The sequence below is a fragment of the Carassius gibelio genome, chromosome B3 (assembly GCF_023724105.1).
Source record: "Carassius gibelio isolate Cgi1373 ecotype wild population from Czech Republic chromosome B3, carGib1.2-hapl.c, whole genome shotgun sequence".
NCBI lineage: Eukaryota > Metazoa > Chordata > Actinopteri > Cypriniformes > Cyprinidae > Carassius > Carassius gibelio.
In genome coordinates this window covers 9,101,946-9,121,278 of record NC_068398.1, presented here as the reverse complement: position 1 = coordinate 9,121,278, position 19,333 = coordinate 9,101,946, and the positions used below count along the sequence as shown (strand labels likewise).

The following is a 19,333-nucleotide window of genomic DNA, read 5'->3' as shown; positions in this document are numbered from 1 at the left end:
CAACAACCGGCCTGGAACAACATGAAAGCTCTTGCTTGAGCACTTTTGCAACAGACTGTAAATGTCATAAATACAGCTCTCAGAGATGTTCAATACACAAACTCCTCGTTTAGAGTGCTGATTGCGCAGAAGGTCTCTTTAAACACCATTTAACATTTTGCCACCCTAGAAACATTGCGTTTATTTGCATGCACAACAATATGCAAGAAGACCACATTCAGGATATTAAAAGATTTCTCCATGTTGACGTCAAAACAGAAACGGGGTAGCAAAAATCTAGATGTGGCAATCAGTTTAAAAGGTTTATGTCCATTTCCCCAGCAAAAAAAAAGACCTGAAGATAAGTGTGTGCATCCTTCAGGAATCAAATAAACAGGATCTAAAATTTCAGAAATATTGTGTCTGTGCTGTGAATATAATAAAAATGCACTCTTTATTAGTTTTGATATCTTTATTTATAACAAAGCTTCATACCTAAGGTAAGTGTTTATTGACTATTTGATCTTTTTCTCTCTTTGTATGTCAGCATTAAATATTATGCTACGGTGAGTAAGGAAGCAAATTATGAAACAACATATGACTAATGATGCTTGTGTCATGGCCAACCTGCGGATACTGTATAGCATTTACTCTCAGTGGGTCATTTTATCCCATCATACAACCATTACATCACAAGAACAGAAACGCAATACATAAACATACTTCCTGCCTGATTCTACATTAGCATTATAAATATATTTTTAACAAAAATAAAGCATCTTTCCACAACTGTCTCTTACATGACACACATTTCCAGGATAGTTTGCTGTAAAATATAAGCAAGAATGTATTGAAATATTGAGAAAAATGTTACTGGTAATACTTCCCGATCAATGAAGATGAGCTCTACATTGGACTGAGAAACGAAGAGTGTGAGAAAGAGAGATCGCATACATAAATAATTTATTCTGCCTTTCACTGCCTTCAGAAGTCTTGTTCACGGACAGGCAGTAAAACTTTCTAGAGGCTCACTGGAAATGGCAGTTTCAATGTTCTGGACCCAAGTGTACTAAGGTAGAGAACAACAGAAAATTGTGTCTTCCGTTTTAGCAAGGTAATTCGAAAGCACATCCTTTAATATGTTCATCCTCTTTTTACATTACTGGAGTCCATTAGTTAGTCCGTCCAAGACTCCCTCTTGAGCAGATCCAAACACAAGCATGGGAAATATCATGGTCTACAAGCTTAGTGTTCTCCAAAAGACTGTCTCCTCATCTTTGACCTTTAAGAAAGTCGTACACATGAACAACAGAGAATCAACACAAACATCGTCCTTTTCAGTTTCGTTTCTGCCCAGTGTTTGACCACTTAATAATTAACTGAATACCAATCGTGTTTGTCTTCAGTGTTTGACAGAGTACGTAGAAAGCACCTTTGGTGTTGTATTTGTGTATAATGTTCCTCTGGATACAGTATCTTTTTTTTAAACAGCAATGGGGTCAGTAGGGTCAGAGTTCAGAGGTCAAAGTCCCAGTGCTGCTGTAGCATTACATAGCCACTGTTGTCCTTCGATTGCTTGTTTGACGTGGTTTCACCTCATGTCCACTGGAGGGAGAGAAAGGAAACAAAACAACCGTTAACAAACAATCATGTTTTCAGAATGATTTGGTTGTGATTTTTTTCTTTAGTAAGACATGCGGTTTGTTTGAGTGGCACACATCCACCAGGCAGTGATTTTAATGTGTATTATTGGACAATCTGTGCACAATGTAAGAAAGAAAGAACAATGTGATGAAAGGAACAATCTTTGTGATCAAGTTCACCAAACCATCAATCCACACATTTTTCAAAATGATGCCAACCACACAAGCTCCGTTCCAAAACCTATTGAGCTGCATAGCATTTTAAGATAACAAACAAAATGTATTGGAATAAATTGGATTTGAGTATTTGAGTGGCATGTGAAGATGCGCCCTATGAAAAGCTTTCCAAACCAGCCCCTTTAATGTTGCCTTAGGGTGTCAAATTCAGTTCCTGCTCTGCAGAGTTTAGCTCCATCCCGAATTAAACACGACTGAACCAGTTAATCAAGGTTTTCAGTCTCACTAGCAACTTCCAGGCAGTGGTATTGGAGCTGGTTGGAGCTAAACTCTACAGGACAGTGGCTCTCCAGGACCAAAGCTTGACACATGTGCCTTAGAAGGTAGATGCCTAGGTGGAAGACAGAAAGGCAGCTCACTTGGTTTTGAAACGGAGCTAAATTATATGATGAGCACAGCTTGATTTCGTAAAACAAGTTGCATCAAACAGACAATCCCGTGATCCATGCAGCAAAGTGAAACACAGCACAGTGCAAACGTCTCTCTCGCTCAGTGTTGCGTGACTCTGATTGAACCTCTCACTCTTTCTCCTGATCAGTTCATGCCAATGATTGGTTGCGAAGTGGCTGTAATTCTGTCCACAGCTGTCCTACCTGCAGGATATTTTGGTCCGTTGAGTATTAGGAAAGGTTTGCTTTTTATTGAACATCCTTGTTGATCTGTGCTGCCACTGCTTGCTTTCTGTGTTTCCGTTTTTTACCATTTTTAACTGTGCGTGGGCCTGGAAACACAAGTTTGGGGAAAGGTACAAGCCAGATGATGGGCAGAATGTGGTTGAGTAGAAAAAAATGAAACCGAGGAAGAAAGATTAAAAAGAAAGAATTTATGGCCTCGGGGAGGTGAAAAACAGACTGCTTCATAAATACAAAAGAAACCTGTTGAACCTGAAGGAGAGCCTTCAGACACACTTCTACGTGTTTCAGCATTTGCACACACCTGTGGTCTTTCTTATCCATTCAATTGCAACATTGCCCAGCACAGTAAAACACAAGCTCACACAGGTGTGTTTGTCTGCGGTGACAGCACAATGCCACAGGCTGCCAAGTGCACAATCCATAGCCAAATAATCATTCAAGATCAGGCCAAACATTCGGTGTATGCATGTGTATGCGTGACATCTGTACCTGTGTCTGCTTCTGCGTGCTCGATCACGTGATGCTGTGACGTGCACACGCATTCCAAATGATCCTCTAACCGGACAAGCACCTCCTTCAATTTTGGTTTCTTACGCGATGCAAACTCTACCTTCGCCACCTGGAAGAAGAGAGAAAGATCAGGTTAGGTAAGCAATGAATAGTTTTTTTAGAGTGTTGGAGGAGCATACGGGCTGACAGCAAAGATTCCTAACTGTTAAGGTAGTACATGCTCAGTTAGCTCCAAACCCTGCCAAATGGAAATAGGCAACAGTGGAAAAATTTGTCGAACAACTCCTGGGCAATAAGCACAAAACAGTTACATGTTCCACAGTTAAAGCCCCACTGCAGCACATTAAACTCAAATTAACCACCCAGCCTTAAATAGGAGTCGACTTGTGTCTTTTGTTGTGTTAATTTGAATGCTTAGCCCTCCAATTCTACTCACTATTCTGCTAATGCTTGGCTGAATATTCTTTGAAAGCTGTATGGAAGTGGATGTGTATGAGATGAAACAGAAGACTGAGACATAAGGCAGTGGTTCCCAAAAATGTTTCTGGACCAGTCCTCCCAACTCTCCACATTTTGCATGTCCACTTTGTCTGACAAATCAATTTTCAGATCTTGGAGTCTCTACTAATGAGCTGATGGGTTAAATCAGGTGTGTTTAAGGAAAAATGTTGTGCAGTGTTGAGGGCTCCAGGAACATGGTTAGAAACTACTCTGAAACTACTAGAAAAATGAAGTTGACTTTTGCGGTCCCATCTCAAGTTCAAATAAGTTCCATCTTTTGAAAAAAATATTTTGAAAGGAATGGCATTCCACTTGATCCATCTGAAATGACATAGAAAGTGATCAAACCACCACGGTTTGAGTGTGCACAATAGGACTGCACATTTGCACTGCATCAGCCAAACATTCAAGTATGCATTGGTGTGCTTCCATGGAGTATTTTTCTGGCTTCGAACACAATCACTAAATTCAGTGCATGACTCACAGAGTGCAAATAAAAACTCAGTCTACCATGCAAGGGCAATTGGTGTAACATTATGGAACATATGATGCAACACTTGGAAACTCCCACAAACCTATAGAGAATCTTCAAGATAATGGTAGGGAGCAAGAGACAGTGAAACAGGCCTGTTTCGGTGACTCCGTCCACCCGGTTAAACCTCTTTTCCTCTGTCTGCTTCCCACCTCTCCCTCCTCTTGGACATTCTTATGCTTGGTTATATTTACAGAGCCAAGTCTAAAACTGCCCGTGGCGTGCAAGAATGTTCTGCGACTGAGGATGAATGGTGAGACAGACTCCAAGGGGCTTGAGAACTGGTCGGGGGTTGGGTAAGGGGTTCAGTAAAGGGTCATTATAAGAAAAAAAAAAAAGAGTCCCAGTACCATCCCTTGCTGGTCCCCGCCCCAATATTCTCGTTCAAATTCAATTTATCAGTGCTTTTGCATCACGGTTTCAAGTCCAAACTTCACACATGTGCTTGGCCACATACTCGAATGCGCTTTATAAAAAGGCCCAAGTTTCTCAGGAGGCCCTTCCAAGCTCTATTTATAAACTACTGTGCTTTACGCTGCAATGAAAGCCCTGCGAAATCCCAGCGCAGTGCTCTAATGGTGTGACATCTGATCCAGCCCCAGCTCCAGCAACCCCAACCCCCTCTGACTCACCCTGCGCTCTGTGAGGACTATTGTCCTGGCAGTTCCCCACAAGAAAGGTTGATAAAGAAAGGGTGAGAGAAAGAACGGGCATCAGGAGAGGTGCATCATGGGTAATTAGCATGGGAACAAAGGGAACTGGACACATAGCCAAGGGACAGACAGTTTTGTTGCACATCTGTCAGTGGGTAAATCTGACGACAAAATGCTGTGGATAAAGCAAAACTGAGAGCCGCAGAAAGAGAAGGGGGTCCGATGGCAGGCAGGCGACTGGTGGGGCGACCCAAAAAGAAAGAGGGGTGTGGGGAGCAAGCGTTCTTATTGAGTGAGTGACAAAGAGAGGCCTGAACAGGACAAGGATGCTGGGAGGGGGGAAAATAAAGGAAACTTTAATCTCATGACCTGCATGTCTAGAGTTACAGAAAGAGTATGGGTGAAATATCTGGTGTGAAACACACACACTGGCACGTAGACAATCATGAAGATAAGGAGAAAAGGTGATCTAATCTGTGCACTTCCTGCCGTAGCCCTTTAAAAATGTCCATAATCACCAACAGAAAGAGCGAAAAGATGGAAAGAACACAGAATTATAGATATGACAGCAATTACAGCTCACCACATGCAAAGAAAAACAAACAAAGGAGAGAGAGAGAGAGAAAAGGGAGAACTCTGTTTTCTTTCTTGCATTTCAAATCATTTGGGGATTTTTGAATAATCTTTCAATGATTCTCAGTTAAATCTGCATTCAAAATGATGTTATGATGTATAAATAATATATTATTGAAATACTTCAACCTTTTTAAAATCCTCTGTAATCCCCATTTACTTCTATTGTACTTACATGTGCATTACTGTAATCATGCAAAGAAATACATTTAAGTCAAAGACTACATGCTTTTGTCAATTTATAGATTATATATTACTATGTAACTTCACAGGCAGATGAATGAAAATCAGATGTATGAGACAGCATTAACATGAGCTTACTGTAAATGTTAACACAGAGCTAAGTTGTTCAGTTTTTGTCAGCTACATCAGCCTTTCCACTCCAATACAACAGGCTCTTTAGGAATATTTAGCTGTATTTTCTGTATTAATACCACATTCATTCGATTTAGCACTATTTGTGTTTCCTCAGTTTTTGCGTCAGAGATGGGGCCCGTATCCTCACTAACCTGGGCCATTTGAGGCACTTTAATACCCAAAAACAACACTTGCAACACACCTCGTGCTTCCAGGTCCAGTATAAACCATGTATGATTTCCCTTCATACCGACCTCTAAAGGAGGAATCCAAATCCGGCTCATCCAAAAACATAACACTTGCCTTTCGGACCACATCACATGCTGTATTCTTACACTCACTTGCAAACATTCCAAATCAGGAATATCCTTACTTAGTCTCTTCATTAGGAAAGAACAGCGGTGTGCTTAGTAACTTTAGCAGTCCGATTACCAGAGATGAAAATAAAATAAACATCATTCGCACACTCAGCTGCCTATCCAGATATTCTTACTTTAAGGAAACCACAGTGGCCTTGTTCATTGATGCGGAGGAAAAGTTTTCCTCAGGTTGGGTTCAGGAATGCTGATTCATAGATGGAGCGATATGACAAAATCTCCCTGTAAACCATATAATGAGACTTTAAGAAGAGACGTAAAAGGATAGTGAAATAATGAACTATTAAAGTAATATTGGACCCCATTGACGAGAAGGGAAAGTCATACAGGTTTGTAAAGACATGAAGGCTAGTAAATGATGCCATAATCCACGACGAGTCCCTTTCAGCTTTCTGCTGTGTTAACAAATGTGGCCTCTTCTCACACTGCAGGTCTGATCTGAATCTCCTCACTGTAAAACGAGGTTTGTTCTGTCAGGGGTCCAACTCTTCTCCCCTCCCCCGGTGCTTCACTGCAGCACCTGTTGATGTAGTACTGTGTGATCATGTTTGCATGCAAGTGAGCAAGGCTAACAGACACAAACTGCAACACAGCAGTTCTGGGTAAATCATTAGTACTGTACACCGGGACGATAGCAAGAAAAATTAGGTCAAACAGAGACTGTACAGAAGAGGAATGCACAGAAAATGTAACACTCATTATGTTGCCTGTAAAAATGAAAATCTTGATTTCAGTTAAAAAACGCAAATGTCTTCTTGATAGAACCACTTGCATGTGTTGCATCTAACCTGAAAATGTCCATTTTCACGTCTGATTTGAGTTAAAGCTGCAAATGTATGTCATATTTTATTGCGGATTTGACATTTGTTACTGAAACAGCCCAAAAGGTTAGGAGATTTCGGTCCAAACTCAAGCAGATAGGAGCTGTGCTAGCATGATAAGAACGGCTAATGTGTGAACTGACTTGCCTTGAAGCTATCAACTCCTGTTACACTTTACATAACAGCTCAATCACTACTGAGAGAGAGAGAGAGAGAGCGAGAGAGAGACTAAATGGCAGAGAAAATATGAAGAAACATAAATGGATTGCAAAAGTGAAGGACATGGAGCAGAAAAAAGGCAGATAGAGATAGATAGACAGACAGACAGATGGACAGATAGGTGAATTTTAACTCCAGTAAGTGTCGATAGACTCATTATCTGGTGTTATGTTCCACACCCAGCAGTGTTTCCTTTGAAACAAGCTTATCACTGCAATGAACCAAAGTACAGCAGAAATGTGGCCAAGCACTCACACTCACTCACACACACACGTTTTTTTTTTGTGAAATGTGGGGGCATCCCATAGGTGTAATGGTTTTTATACACCTAACCCAAATCCTCACAGGAAACTTTGTGCATTTTTACTTTCTCAAAAAAACTCATTCTGTATGATTTATAAGCGTTTTGAAAAATGGGGACATGGGTTATGTCCTCATAAGTCATCCTCTCCTTGTAATACCTGTGTCATACCCATGTCATTATACAGAGTTGTGTCCTGATATGTCATAAAGACAAGAGCAAACACACACACACACACACACACTCCCTGTGCAGCGAGGCCTATTTACAGTCTGTCTTTTTTAAATCACGGCTCTGAACAGCAGTAGCTTGTGCAGACCTGCTGCTTTTTTTAGGATGAGAAGGAAAAAGTGAGGGAAGGGTAAATACATCTCTTAAGATTATTTGCTCAAATATAGCTGGAAAGAAACACACATAATATATTCTCGTCCCATCCCTGTGCTCAGAGCTGGAAAAGAAAAAACTGCATAAAAGACTAACATCTGTATTCATTTTATGCGGAAAAATGGAAGGTGCTTTACAATTAACTAAACGTCCATTCAGAAGATTGCGGATTATTAATAAATAAACAAACACATAAATAAAGAATGGAATAAAAAAAAAAAATCATATAAATACATACTGTAATCAAAACTACTGTTGAAAAGTTTGGGGTTGGTAGGATTTAATGTAAAGTCTCTTATACTAACCAAGACTACATTTACGCGATTCAAAATACAGTAAAACCGTAATATTGTGAAATTTTGGGGATGTGGCTTGGAGTGGTTGTGGCCCTGATATCTATACTGCTCAAGATATAAAGTCAACATTGTCTTCCCTGCATTTAAATGGCTTTACAGGACTGTTGGTGCATTGCTCTTACCTTGACTGTACGGTGCTGTTTTTTGGAGGGGTGACAACGCATGTTTCCGGTGTTGCAGCAGCCTGTACAGCGTTTCACCTCCACACACGAAGGCCATATCAGGAAGTTTGCAGTGGTGGGATCCACTTGACTGCGGGGGATCTCATAGACCACTGTCCGTGTCTTGCACATAGCGGGCACTGCTTCCTCAACTGGATGCAAGAAATGAGGACGCATGGATAAATGAATACATTAGAACAAACTCAAGGCAAAGGATATTCAAGATGCATCTTATTAATTACTTCAAACAAAATTGCACAAAAAAAAGAAAAAAGAATCTCAACACACTAAACTAAATAAAGAAAATAATAAAATAAAATAAAATGATACTTCATGGCTAATGAATATGGTAATCATTAAGTACCATGGCATTGTGCTTTTTAAACCAGCTAAAGCTTAAAAAAACAACACCAATATAAACTAAAATAAGCTAGATAAAATAAAACAAAACATGATCAATTAAAATCAAATAAAAAAGGCACAATAATATGTAATTATTCAGTACCATGACATTAATATTAGATGCCATCATTATATTATGGTATAATTATACTTTATTAATTAGCTCAAGCTTAATCATACAAACTAAACTGGACTAAAAATATAATGGCACATTAGTAATTATTCAGTACCGTGGTATTAATATTAGATTCCATCATAACACTAAGGTATAATAATTCTTTATTAATTAGCTCAAGCTTAATCATACAAACTAAACTAATAATATAATGGCACATGAATATGGTAACCACCATGGAATTAACGTTTGATGCCATCATTATTTTATGGTATAATTATACTGTATTAATTATAATTAACTCGTTCACACAAACACACTAAAGTAAAAAATGAAGTCAAATTTAATAAAATTTTGCCTGTATGCTTCTCCAGCAAAACAAAAAGGCCCTTAAAACTGCATGAGTGGCAAATATTAAAGAGGGTTTTTAATATCTCTGAGCCTCTGTATTTACCTAGACCAAAATAAGATCGACCACAGCACATTCGATCTGCAGGTTTACGCTCTTTCAGAGCAACACACTCATGCTGATGCGCTCCACGGTTGATGTGAAGAGGAAGGAAGAGCGCATGTCAGAGCTCTGTGTGCCAGTGTGAACTCTGTTCAGTTCAACGAGCTGTGACATGAACTTTGAATGTTTGGAATTTCCTGGCTCGGATCCATTTGTGACCTCACAAGTACCCCCAATCAAAATACTCTCACGTACAATCAAATAAAGAGGTGCTCTCCAATTATTGTGATGAATGGCATTCTCTGCTTTTTCTACCCTCAACACTGGAATTGCACCAATCGTAACTGCTTGTGTTACATAAAATCCTGACTATAACATTATTAGGCGAGTTTTATCAAATCAATTCAGGTCAGTTCAATGATTTAATATTCTGGTCTTCAAATAGATACATTCCATAAATACATTTTCAAATAGAAAACAGCTATTTTAAATCCTAATGATATTTCATAACATTATTGTTATTATTGTATTTAAAAAACAAATCATTAAAAAATGTACCAGACTTTTTGAATGGTGTAAAGTATTGTGTATTGTGTTATATTTTCTCATGCAAGATTTGCATTTTCAATACTAGGATGTTTGTTGCCAGATTGTTGCTCTCAGGCCATTGCTATATGGTTGTTAAGGTGTTTTTTAGGCATAGCATGACAGGTTAAGCACAAAAAATGCAAATGATACAACGGCACTAGTTTATCTATTATCAGTGAAGCACCATAAATGAACAATCGTTCTGCCAAGCAATGCAGTTCATGAACTGTTAATGGTTGCCAAGCATTCATCAAATGAGATTCCAGAGACAGAAGTGCTCATTTATGAAATACTTCTGAAACTGAACGCTGTCATGAAGAGTGACATGTCTTTGAGCAGCAGGTCTTACCGACACTCCTCTTCCGTCTGTGGGACAGCTGCAGACTCTTGAGATCTGAGGAAGCGGCCTTGTATGAGTGATGGCTCTTCTGATGGTGCTTCTGTTTGACCTCCTCAATCACCTCATTTCCAGGACCTCATCAAAACACAGGTTATCCATATTACTTTCATGTTACTCAGCGAAAAGACAAATCACTTTTTCCCCCCTTTAAAGCCAAGATGAATCCACAATGAGGCTATTGAAATTCTCCAGCAGATGCCCTGAAGCCTCCAGAGGCGAAACGGCATTGCCGTGAGTGGCACCAAAGCATGAAATAATTTAATTTTCCCACAAACAATGGCTGCTTTATCCACGAGCTTAATTGGAAATTCATCATGATGGATTTCTGGAGGAACGATGTCATTTTGGCCCTGAATGTGGTTGCCAAGTTTATTATAATGTCTTATGTCGCATTCACATGCCTGAAGATCAATTCTGAACTCCTGACAACCTCAGAGGATTTGCTACTGGCACAAATGATTAAGACAGCCATTCTAGACTATTTAAAGAAAAGGCGGGACTGTAAGACTCCTGAATACAATATCAGTCCAGTTATTAAGTGCTGTTTAAACAACCCACGGTGGATATGAAAGCTTCACATTAATAATACGTTTGAATTGCTCATGTGACATAACCAAAAACACAGAGCATGATAACTTATACACAAAGCACTTTCCATTAATGAATTAAGAGTTTGGTAAGGATAGCTCACCCAAAAGTGAAAAGTCTGTCATCCTCATGTTGTTTCAAACCTACGGAGCCCTGCACATGACATGCAGGAAAAAAAAAAGGCTACATCGTGTGCACGATTTACTAATTCGTTCCCTCAATGTACTAAAACGCGCACACGATTACTATTGCGTTCCCTCGATTTATAAATTGTGCACACGATTTACTTATTCGTTCCCTCGATTTACTATTGCGTTCCCTCGATTTACTATTGCGTTCCCTTGATTTACTATTGTGTTCACTCGATTTACTATTGTGTTCCCTCGATTTACTATTGCGTTCACTCGATTTACTATTGCGTTCCCTCGATTTACTATTGCGTTCACTCGATTTACTGTTGCGTTCCCTCGATTTACTGTTGCGTTCACTCGATTTACTATTGCGTTCCCTCGATTTACTATTGCGTTCACTCGATTTACTATTGCGTTCCCTCGATTTACTAATTCGTTCCCTCGATTTACTATTGTGTTCACTCGATTTACTATTATGTTCCCTCGATTTACTGTTGCGTTCACTCGATTTACTGTTGCGTTCCCTCGATTTACTGTTGCGTTCCCTCGATTTTTTGCGTTCACTCGATTTACTATTGCGTTCCCTCGATTTACTATTGCGTTCCCTCGATTTACTATTGCGTTCCCTCGATTTACTATTGCGTTCACTCGATTTACTATTGCGTTCCCTCGATTTACTATTGTCGATTTACTATTGCGTTCCCTCGATTTACTATTGCGTTCCCTCGATTTACTATTGCGTTCACTCGATTTACTATTGCGTTTACTCGATTTACTACTGCGTTCCCTCGATTTACTATTGCGTTCCCTCGATTTACTATTGTGTTCCGTCGATTTACTATTGCGTTCACTCGATTTATAAATTGTGCACACGATTTACTAATTCGTTCCCTCGTTTTGTTAAATTGTGCACACGATTTAGCAAATCGAGGAAACGCAATAGTAATCGTGTGCACGTTTTAGTACATTGAGGGAACAAATTAGTAAATCGTGCACACAATTTATTTCTTTTTCTTGCATGTCTATTTATTTAAAAATTTTAAGATATTTTGAAGAATGTTGGTAATTTAACAGGTGCTGGTTTCCACTGAATTCACAGTATGGAAAGAATACTGTTTGATTACCAACATTCTTCAAAATGTCTTAATTTGTGTTCAATAGAAACTTGTACGGCAGTTAGGAACAACATGAGGGTGAAGAAATGACTGAATTTTAATTTAGGGGTAAAAAAGACAAAATAAGAAGATTAATATCTCAGTCATTTTCTCTCATCAGTTTCCCGGAGAAGCATGAAATAATCTCATTTTATTTACCACTTCAGGTATGAAATATGGTATAATATTCTATCAAAAGAGCCGCTCAATTAAAGTGACCTGACACTGTTGACTTGTTGCATTTTATGATAAAGTGTCATGAGAAGATGGAACAATTTACGTTGCTATGTCTAGAAATGTACAATTAAATACAAAAAATAATTAAATTCTGATTTTATTTATTTCTATTTTTAGTATATTTTTATTCATTTTGATTGTTCACATATTGTTTTATATAGTAAAAAATATGCAAAAAATAAATAAAATAAAAAATATATATAATAGCCTTTATACTGTATACTGCAAATATTTTCTATGTATAAACACAAAAAATTATATTAAAAAAATTATAATTTTTTTTTTCGAATAGATGTAAATAACTTTTTCAATATAAAATTTTTTATTCGTTTTTTGTTTAATTTGGTTAAACTGTGTATAGATAGATAGATAGATAGATAGATAGATAGATAGATAGATAGATAGATAGATAGATAGATAGATAGATAGACAGACAGACAGACAGACAGACAGATAGATAGATAGATATGTGTGTGTATGTAACATTAAAACACTACAGAACATTTCAGAGTAAAATGGTTATCTGATATTGTTCTATTTCAGCTGGGTTGAGTTTACACAAGTGTTCAGTGTGGTTAAACATCAAACTGGCTAATCTGTGAGTAACTGAAGAACTGCGCCCAGCTCTGAGCCGTGAGGAATGCTGAGAGAGCAAAGCACCCAAACATACTCTCTCAACTTAAAAGACTGCATGACCACAGACACACACACGCACACACAGTCCTGAAGCAGGAAACACAAGTGACATGTCAACAAAAGCCCCACTCTGTTCTGTGTCTCTCGTTCGTCTCATCTTTCCTACCAAATGGAAGGCCATTGTTTTTGAGTTGTTTTTCAGACTCTGACCCGCAGAGAGAGAGAGAGTTCAGCATTTGATCCTGCACAACACACCTTATCTCATGTTCACATCAAAACTCAGTGTTATCATGTCAAACTCAAGAACTTTGCTTTGTTCACACAAAAACACAAGACGACCATCAGAACCATAATGCAGATGTCAGAGCATGCTTAAAGGAGTACTCCACCCCAGAATGAAAATGTTGTCATTAATCACTTACCCCCATGTCTTTCCAAACATGTAAAAGCTTTGTTCATCTTCGGGACACAATTTAAGATATTTTGGATGAAAACCGGGCTGTTGACAAAATTTCCTTTGTCAACAGCCTCCTCTGTGTCTCTCCACATCACCGTATTCTGCGTATGCTTTTCTTTGTCAGCCGCACCACAAGGATGCAATGTTTTCTTTCAAATCAAAGCTAAATGAATGAATGAATGAATGATGCATTTATATATCGCTTTATTGTGCGCTTTACAATCATGTGAAGATCTCTCCTCAACCACCTCCAGTGTCCAGTATACACTTGGATGATGTGACGGCAGCCACAGGACAACGGCGTCAGAGCGCTCACCACTCACCAGTTACAGGTGGACAGGAGAGAGAGACAGAGCCAATCAAGTGGTTGGCGTTTATTAGGAGGCCACGATTAACAAATATAATATATATACATTGCTTCATCTTCTTTCAAACCTATATTCAAATGAACACATGAGATCTACAGTGGAGAAGATTTCAGTGAATAATGGCTTAAAATTTGTTTCTGGATTTTTTTTTATTTTTATCCTTTGATATGTGTTTTGTACCTTGTATTTATTTGGGTGTATCAGTGGGAAAATAATAAATGTTTGAATTTAAATTTATTTCATTTGTTTGTTTATTTGTTTTTTGTTTTTTGTTTTGTATACATTAATAATATTTATTTTAGTAACATGTTATCAATATTAATAGATACAATATAACAATTATTATATATAATTATATATTATATATTATAATTATATATAATTATTCAATTATGTAATGATTGAATGATAAAAAAATTATTATTATTATTATTATATCTGAAAAGGTTATAATAATGTATCATTATATATCAGCAGCTTCCGAACAAAAATTTTACAGATCAAATCTTAGGAATATATGTCTTTTGGAAATATTTACTCATATATTATTTAATTAAAATGACACCTATTATTTATTAAATTTACTTCCTTTTGTTTATTTAGCTGTCAGCATTACATAGCATTATCTATCAGCAGATTCTGAATCTGTAGCTCCTCTTCTTCTCTTATTCTTCCATGGAAGAAAGAGAGTCATACACGTTTGGAAAGACAAATAAGTCATTAAATCGTGACAGAATTATCATTTTCAGTGCATTATTCCTTCAACTCCTCTTTAACACTGTAAAACGGACACATTTCCATCAACTATCATGTGACAGGTGATTTTTATCCCCATTAGCTTGCAGCACAATAATTACAGGTAGGATCTACCTGCAGAGCCCCAGTTTTACGTGTCCTCCTCACAACTGAGCGATGCTGATGAAAGCATTCTCCAGTTACTGTGTAAATTGCAGGTTCTGAACTTCTAATCTTTGCATTACCAGCGCAGATCTTTAACCACTAGGCCTCTATCATCAAACCCCGCTGTCTCTGACTCTGATCTCTTTCTATGTGTGTGCTTTCTCTGAATGGATTACAAAGGACAACATTAGGATTGACAGCTGTCCTTTCTTCAAACAAAAGGACGTCCCTCCATCTGTGCCGTTTTCTCCTGGATGTGAAAGCGCTGGGCGGCAGGAGAGGCAGACAGATGGATGTTGATAAGTTAAAAGGCTGCTGGGAGGCGCAGAACAAGTGTGGCCTGTTCCAGGTGAGCGGAGAGGTCACGTCTGCTGACCTCAGTGAAAGAGAGACACCGTTTCCTCCCTAAATCACTGTCACTGCTTTCATGACCTCTAATTATCCGTCCATTAGCGGGAGATACCTATCTGTGCTTTCCTCCTCTCATCATTCGCTCCTCGTATGGACAGATGACGAGGTTAGCGCTCTGATCTGAGGCACAGCAGCCCAGTAATGCTTCCTAAATTAGATTAATCAGAACGGAAGATGCTCATTGCTGCTTAAACAATAATAGCAATGATATCGATAGTCACATAAAACACTTCCGATATCTATGGAAGCCCATTTCTGTCACAGATAAAAAAAACAATGTTTATATATCATAATTATATATATATATATATATATATATTTTTTTTTTTTTTTTTTTTTTTTGTGCAAGTTTATAGCTTGGAATTGCAAGATATAAACTTGCAGTTCTGAGAAGATAAGACTCAGTTGAGAGGAAAAAAAGTGGCAGTTACTTTAAAATAACTTACAGAGGTTCAAAATGTAAAGTCGGAATTCAAAGTGAAAATTCCGAGTTTATGTTTCACTTTTTTTCTAAGAATTCTGAGTTTATATTTCAAAATTCAGACATTTTTTCTTGCAATTCAGAAAAAAACTGTGAGAGGTAAAGTCAGAACTGCAAGATATAAATTTGCAAATCTAAGACGAAAGAAAAAGCGCAGTTCATTTTTTAATTTTTTACTGCATGGCAGAAAAAAAAAATTAATTGGAAGAGTTCACAGTTGAAAGAAGCCAGAATTCTGAAGTTATTTCTCTCATCTCAGAAGAAAAAAAAGCCAGCACTGTCAGATATAAACTTGTGGGCAAAAAAAAATCAGAGTTGATTTTTATTTTTTAATTAGTTTTGATCTTAACTTTGGTTCCTGAGTGGTTGAAGTTAAGAAACTAAACTTTATGATACAGTGAGCATGAGAAAGCTCAGAGTCCTTCTCTTTGACTGACATGCGATGGCTTTGAACAGTCTGACTTTAAAAAGATCTGAAAATATTTCATCACTGGCGTCAGGCATCTTTTACTAGACTCTGGGTGTCTGACAGACAGCCTGATTTATGAAGACACCAAGAAAAACTAGATTACTAGAGTACTATATCTATTAGTACTACGTTTTTTTGTTTTTTTTAATTAGCCTATTTTTAGGACTACCAATGATTTTGCACAGCAAAATGTGCAAATGACTTTAATTGAGTGTGCTCACAATTCTGGAGTGCTGTGCATTCTGGAGTGAATGGTGTGGTCAGATTAACCCATATAGCATGTTAAAGTCACTGTTTTATTCAGTGCACACTGATTGTAACCAACGGAGCCAAAAAGCCCTAACATTTTTTAAAGGCAGATATTTTCTATCAAACTTCAAAGGAGCGCCGCCATCTGATATATTACAAGTGCCTGTGTAAATACCAGCTCAAGTGAGCTCAGACACGGCTCGTGTTAGTGATCACTGTAATATTATCCAAACTAAAAGAGAGTGAAGAAGACACTGAAGAAGTAGGAGGAGGAAAACAAGCAGCAGAACTTGAGATTTCAACCCCGTACAAAGCATATTTCACTATTTAACATCCACACTCCTGTTGCGACATCAAATGCCCAGAGGACTTGTATTTACGAGCCGCTGCTCTCTTATCATTATTCAGCTCGTCCCCCTGCACACCTACCACACCTATGCTCTCACCACAGAAACCACACTGGTTACCATCAAACCCCAAATTATACCGTCTTGCTTTTTTCTGTGTGTGTAATTACCAGTAATTCCCTTGTAAATGAAATTATAGTGGGCAAATGGAACCACTTGTGGACAACTTAAGTATAGGAAAACTCCGTCGTGACATAAGTCTGGACATAAGATCCATGCGTTGCTCTAAAAACAGAAGCAATCTGCGGAGAACTATTTATGGCCAGTATATAAATGATACCTTTCGATTGTTTTGTGCGACTCATAAAACACAGCTTCACGGCACTGTGGCAGGTACAACATTAAACTTCAACTACAACCAACAGCTGTTAATAGCCCTGCCGTGCAGCACATGAGATTAGCTGTCGAACAAAGTCCAGAGAGGTGTCAAGAAGACAATGAGCAGAGTTTACCTGGCGAATTTACCTCCAGTAGCCGCTGGAGGTCGCTGATGCTGTTGATTTCGCTGTGGGACAGTCTGTCGATGAACTCTTGAGGGATTGCAAACTCCTGCCGACATAAAAAGAGATCGGCGTTTGACAAATGTAGTAGCCTACTGAGGGGTATTTCTGCGAATCAGCAGCGTGAAAAGTTGATGAGTCATTATTTAGAGGCATTTTTTAATCACAGCAAATAAAATCGAGTAGCTGCCTACATGTGGAATATTTTACTGTTACAAATTAGAATAATATATGATTTAGTATGTATGGAAATTAAATGTCTTCGGGTTTTAGTGGACAAAATATAGCATATCTAAATGCCCCCTAATTAAAATGATCGACAATGCCATAAAAATCATATGGAGTTAAAATGACAACATCTTGAGTCCATCAAGCACAAGCCGCGTGTGACGTTTATTAGGTTTGTCAGTAGGGGGCGGTCTTCAATAGTCAACCCTGTTACCACGAATTTGTGCAGTTGTTATTAAAATAGTTATTTGTATAAATATCACTGTATGCACATGGTTGATAATGTACTAAAAAAATAAAAAACGAAATCCCTCGAAGATTGTCGACCCTGTTCCTTTTTTTTTTTTTTTTTTTTTTTTTTTTACAGGCTTATCAATATCCCAACATACAAAAATATAAATAAACTTAAATTGACACAATGCCCTTCTTTGTTTGTGGTAGCTATAGGTGTTTTATAAAATTCTTAAAGAACCACCGATTTTGACAAAGTACTGTTAAAAATCTAATTAAAGAACGCTGTAGATATTCCAGAGAACAGTTGATCTTTACTTATCACATGTTCACCCGCAACCACAATGCGTTGACACCATCAAACATAAATAATGATTATATTTCCAAGACACATTTAACATAGATCATTAATACAATCTAGAAAATTACAGGGGGGAAATAATAAAATTGGCTTCATTATGATGAGTCTGATTGGATTTAAAGCTCTATGACCATGTGTAAGGTGAATTATATAGCTTAAACCTGGTGTAAGAAGCTTATAGAACTCTTCTATTGATCTAACAAGGTTCCGTTTTAGAGGGATCTTTGGCACTTTACCTCAGCAGCTGCCAGCAGAAGGTGCGAGGTGAGGAGCAAAAAGCAGCAGAATAAGGTTCTCATCTCCTTCCAATGTCAATTTTCCACCTAATAAGAAAGATGCAGACTGTAGGAGCCTTGGAACCGCTCCTGAAGTCAGAGAGTCCAGAACCATACCTTGAAGAGATCCCTCTTTAAGTGACCCGAAGCACCCGCTCAAGTCTACAGAGGAGAATCCAAAGTGCCCTGGTACTCCAGGTGCTGGGACCGGTCCAAATGCGCCCTTTATTGGATCTCAAATGTGTTCTAACTTGCAAAAGGTCGTCATGGCTGTCCAAGCCTGAACAATCCAAAGACAGAACCCCTTTTGCATTGCCTAAGTCAGTATTTATAGATTAAAACTCAAAGTGAAACGCTTCACAAATGTTTAGAAGTGAGTCTGTGCACCTCATATAGCTAGAGCTCAGCACTGGATCTTCAAAAAGTATGCCGTCATGCGGTGAAAGTACAATCCCAGGTTAGTATCCATGAATAAAGCAGAAGCAGAGAGCTCAAGAGTTGGTCTTGATCTCTAGAGCTCGTGCACTGAATGCTGTCTCATGCACTTCTGATCTGCGGAATATATGCGCCTCCCCTCGCGCTCCGGTACTCACCGATGAGCGCTCGAGGAGGCGGTTGGCTGGAGCCGCCTGTGAAATTTAACCCTTGCTTCAACCCCTTACTCGGGCACTCACATCTCAAATTTGCATGTAAAATGTGTTGACTGAAGCCTTCGTTAAAAACTTAATTACAGCACCTGCAACACATTTAGCTGTCACTATTCAAAATAAAGCTAGCATGAACTCGATTTACGTTTTTTTTTTCTTATATAACAATTAAGCAGCAAGGAATCATTATAGCAAATGCGCAATTTGCCGCTAGAAGATATTCCTAACAGGTAAATTACGATATATAATGTTCATCTATGTTGCGCGTACTGATATAGTAACTATGTGAACGGCCTTATGTTGTAACTATGCATTATAAAATAAATAGTTTGGGTCTTGTCTTCTGAT

The 19,333-nt window shown here is 38.2% G+C and overlaps 1 protein-coding gene across 3 annotated transcripts; it reads right to left on the bottom strand.

Moving 5' to 3' along the window:
* Positions 1-408: 408 nt before the first annotated feature.
* On the bottom strand, positions 409-18,891 carry LOC127952842 (platelet-derived growth factor subunit A). Of its 3 annotated transcripts, XM_052551689.1 has the most exons (8): positions 18,456-18,891; positions 18,300-18,386; positions 17,196-17,292; positions 10,205-10,330; positions 8,261-8,451; positions 2,984-3,113; positions 2,453-2,580; positions 409-1,584 (listed from the first exon to the last, which is right to left on the bottom strand). In XM_052551689.1, exons 2-7 carry the CDS (start codon positions 18,360-18,362, stop codon positions 2,498-2,500), a joined length of 690 nt encoding a protein of 229 aa, XP_052407649.1. In that variant the 5' UTR covers positions 18,363-18,386; positions 18,456-18,891; the 3' UTR covers positions 409-1,584; positions 2,453-2,497. The 3 variants fall into 3 exon arrangements, with proteins under 3 accessions (XP_052407649.1, XP_052407648.1, XP_052407650.1); XM_052551688.1 differs by having other exon boundaries at positions 18,300-18,889; XM_052551690.1 differs by lacking the exon at positions 2,453-2,580 and having other exon boundaries at positions 18,300-18,888.
* Positions 18,892-19,333: the final 442 nt, after the last annotated feature.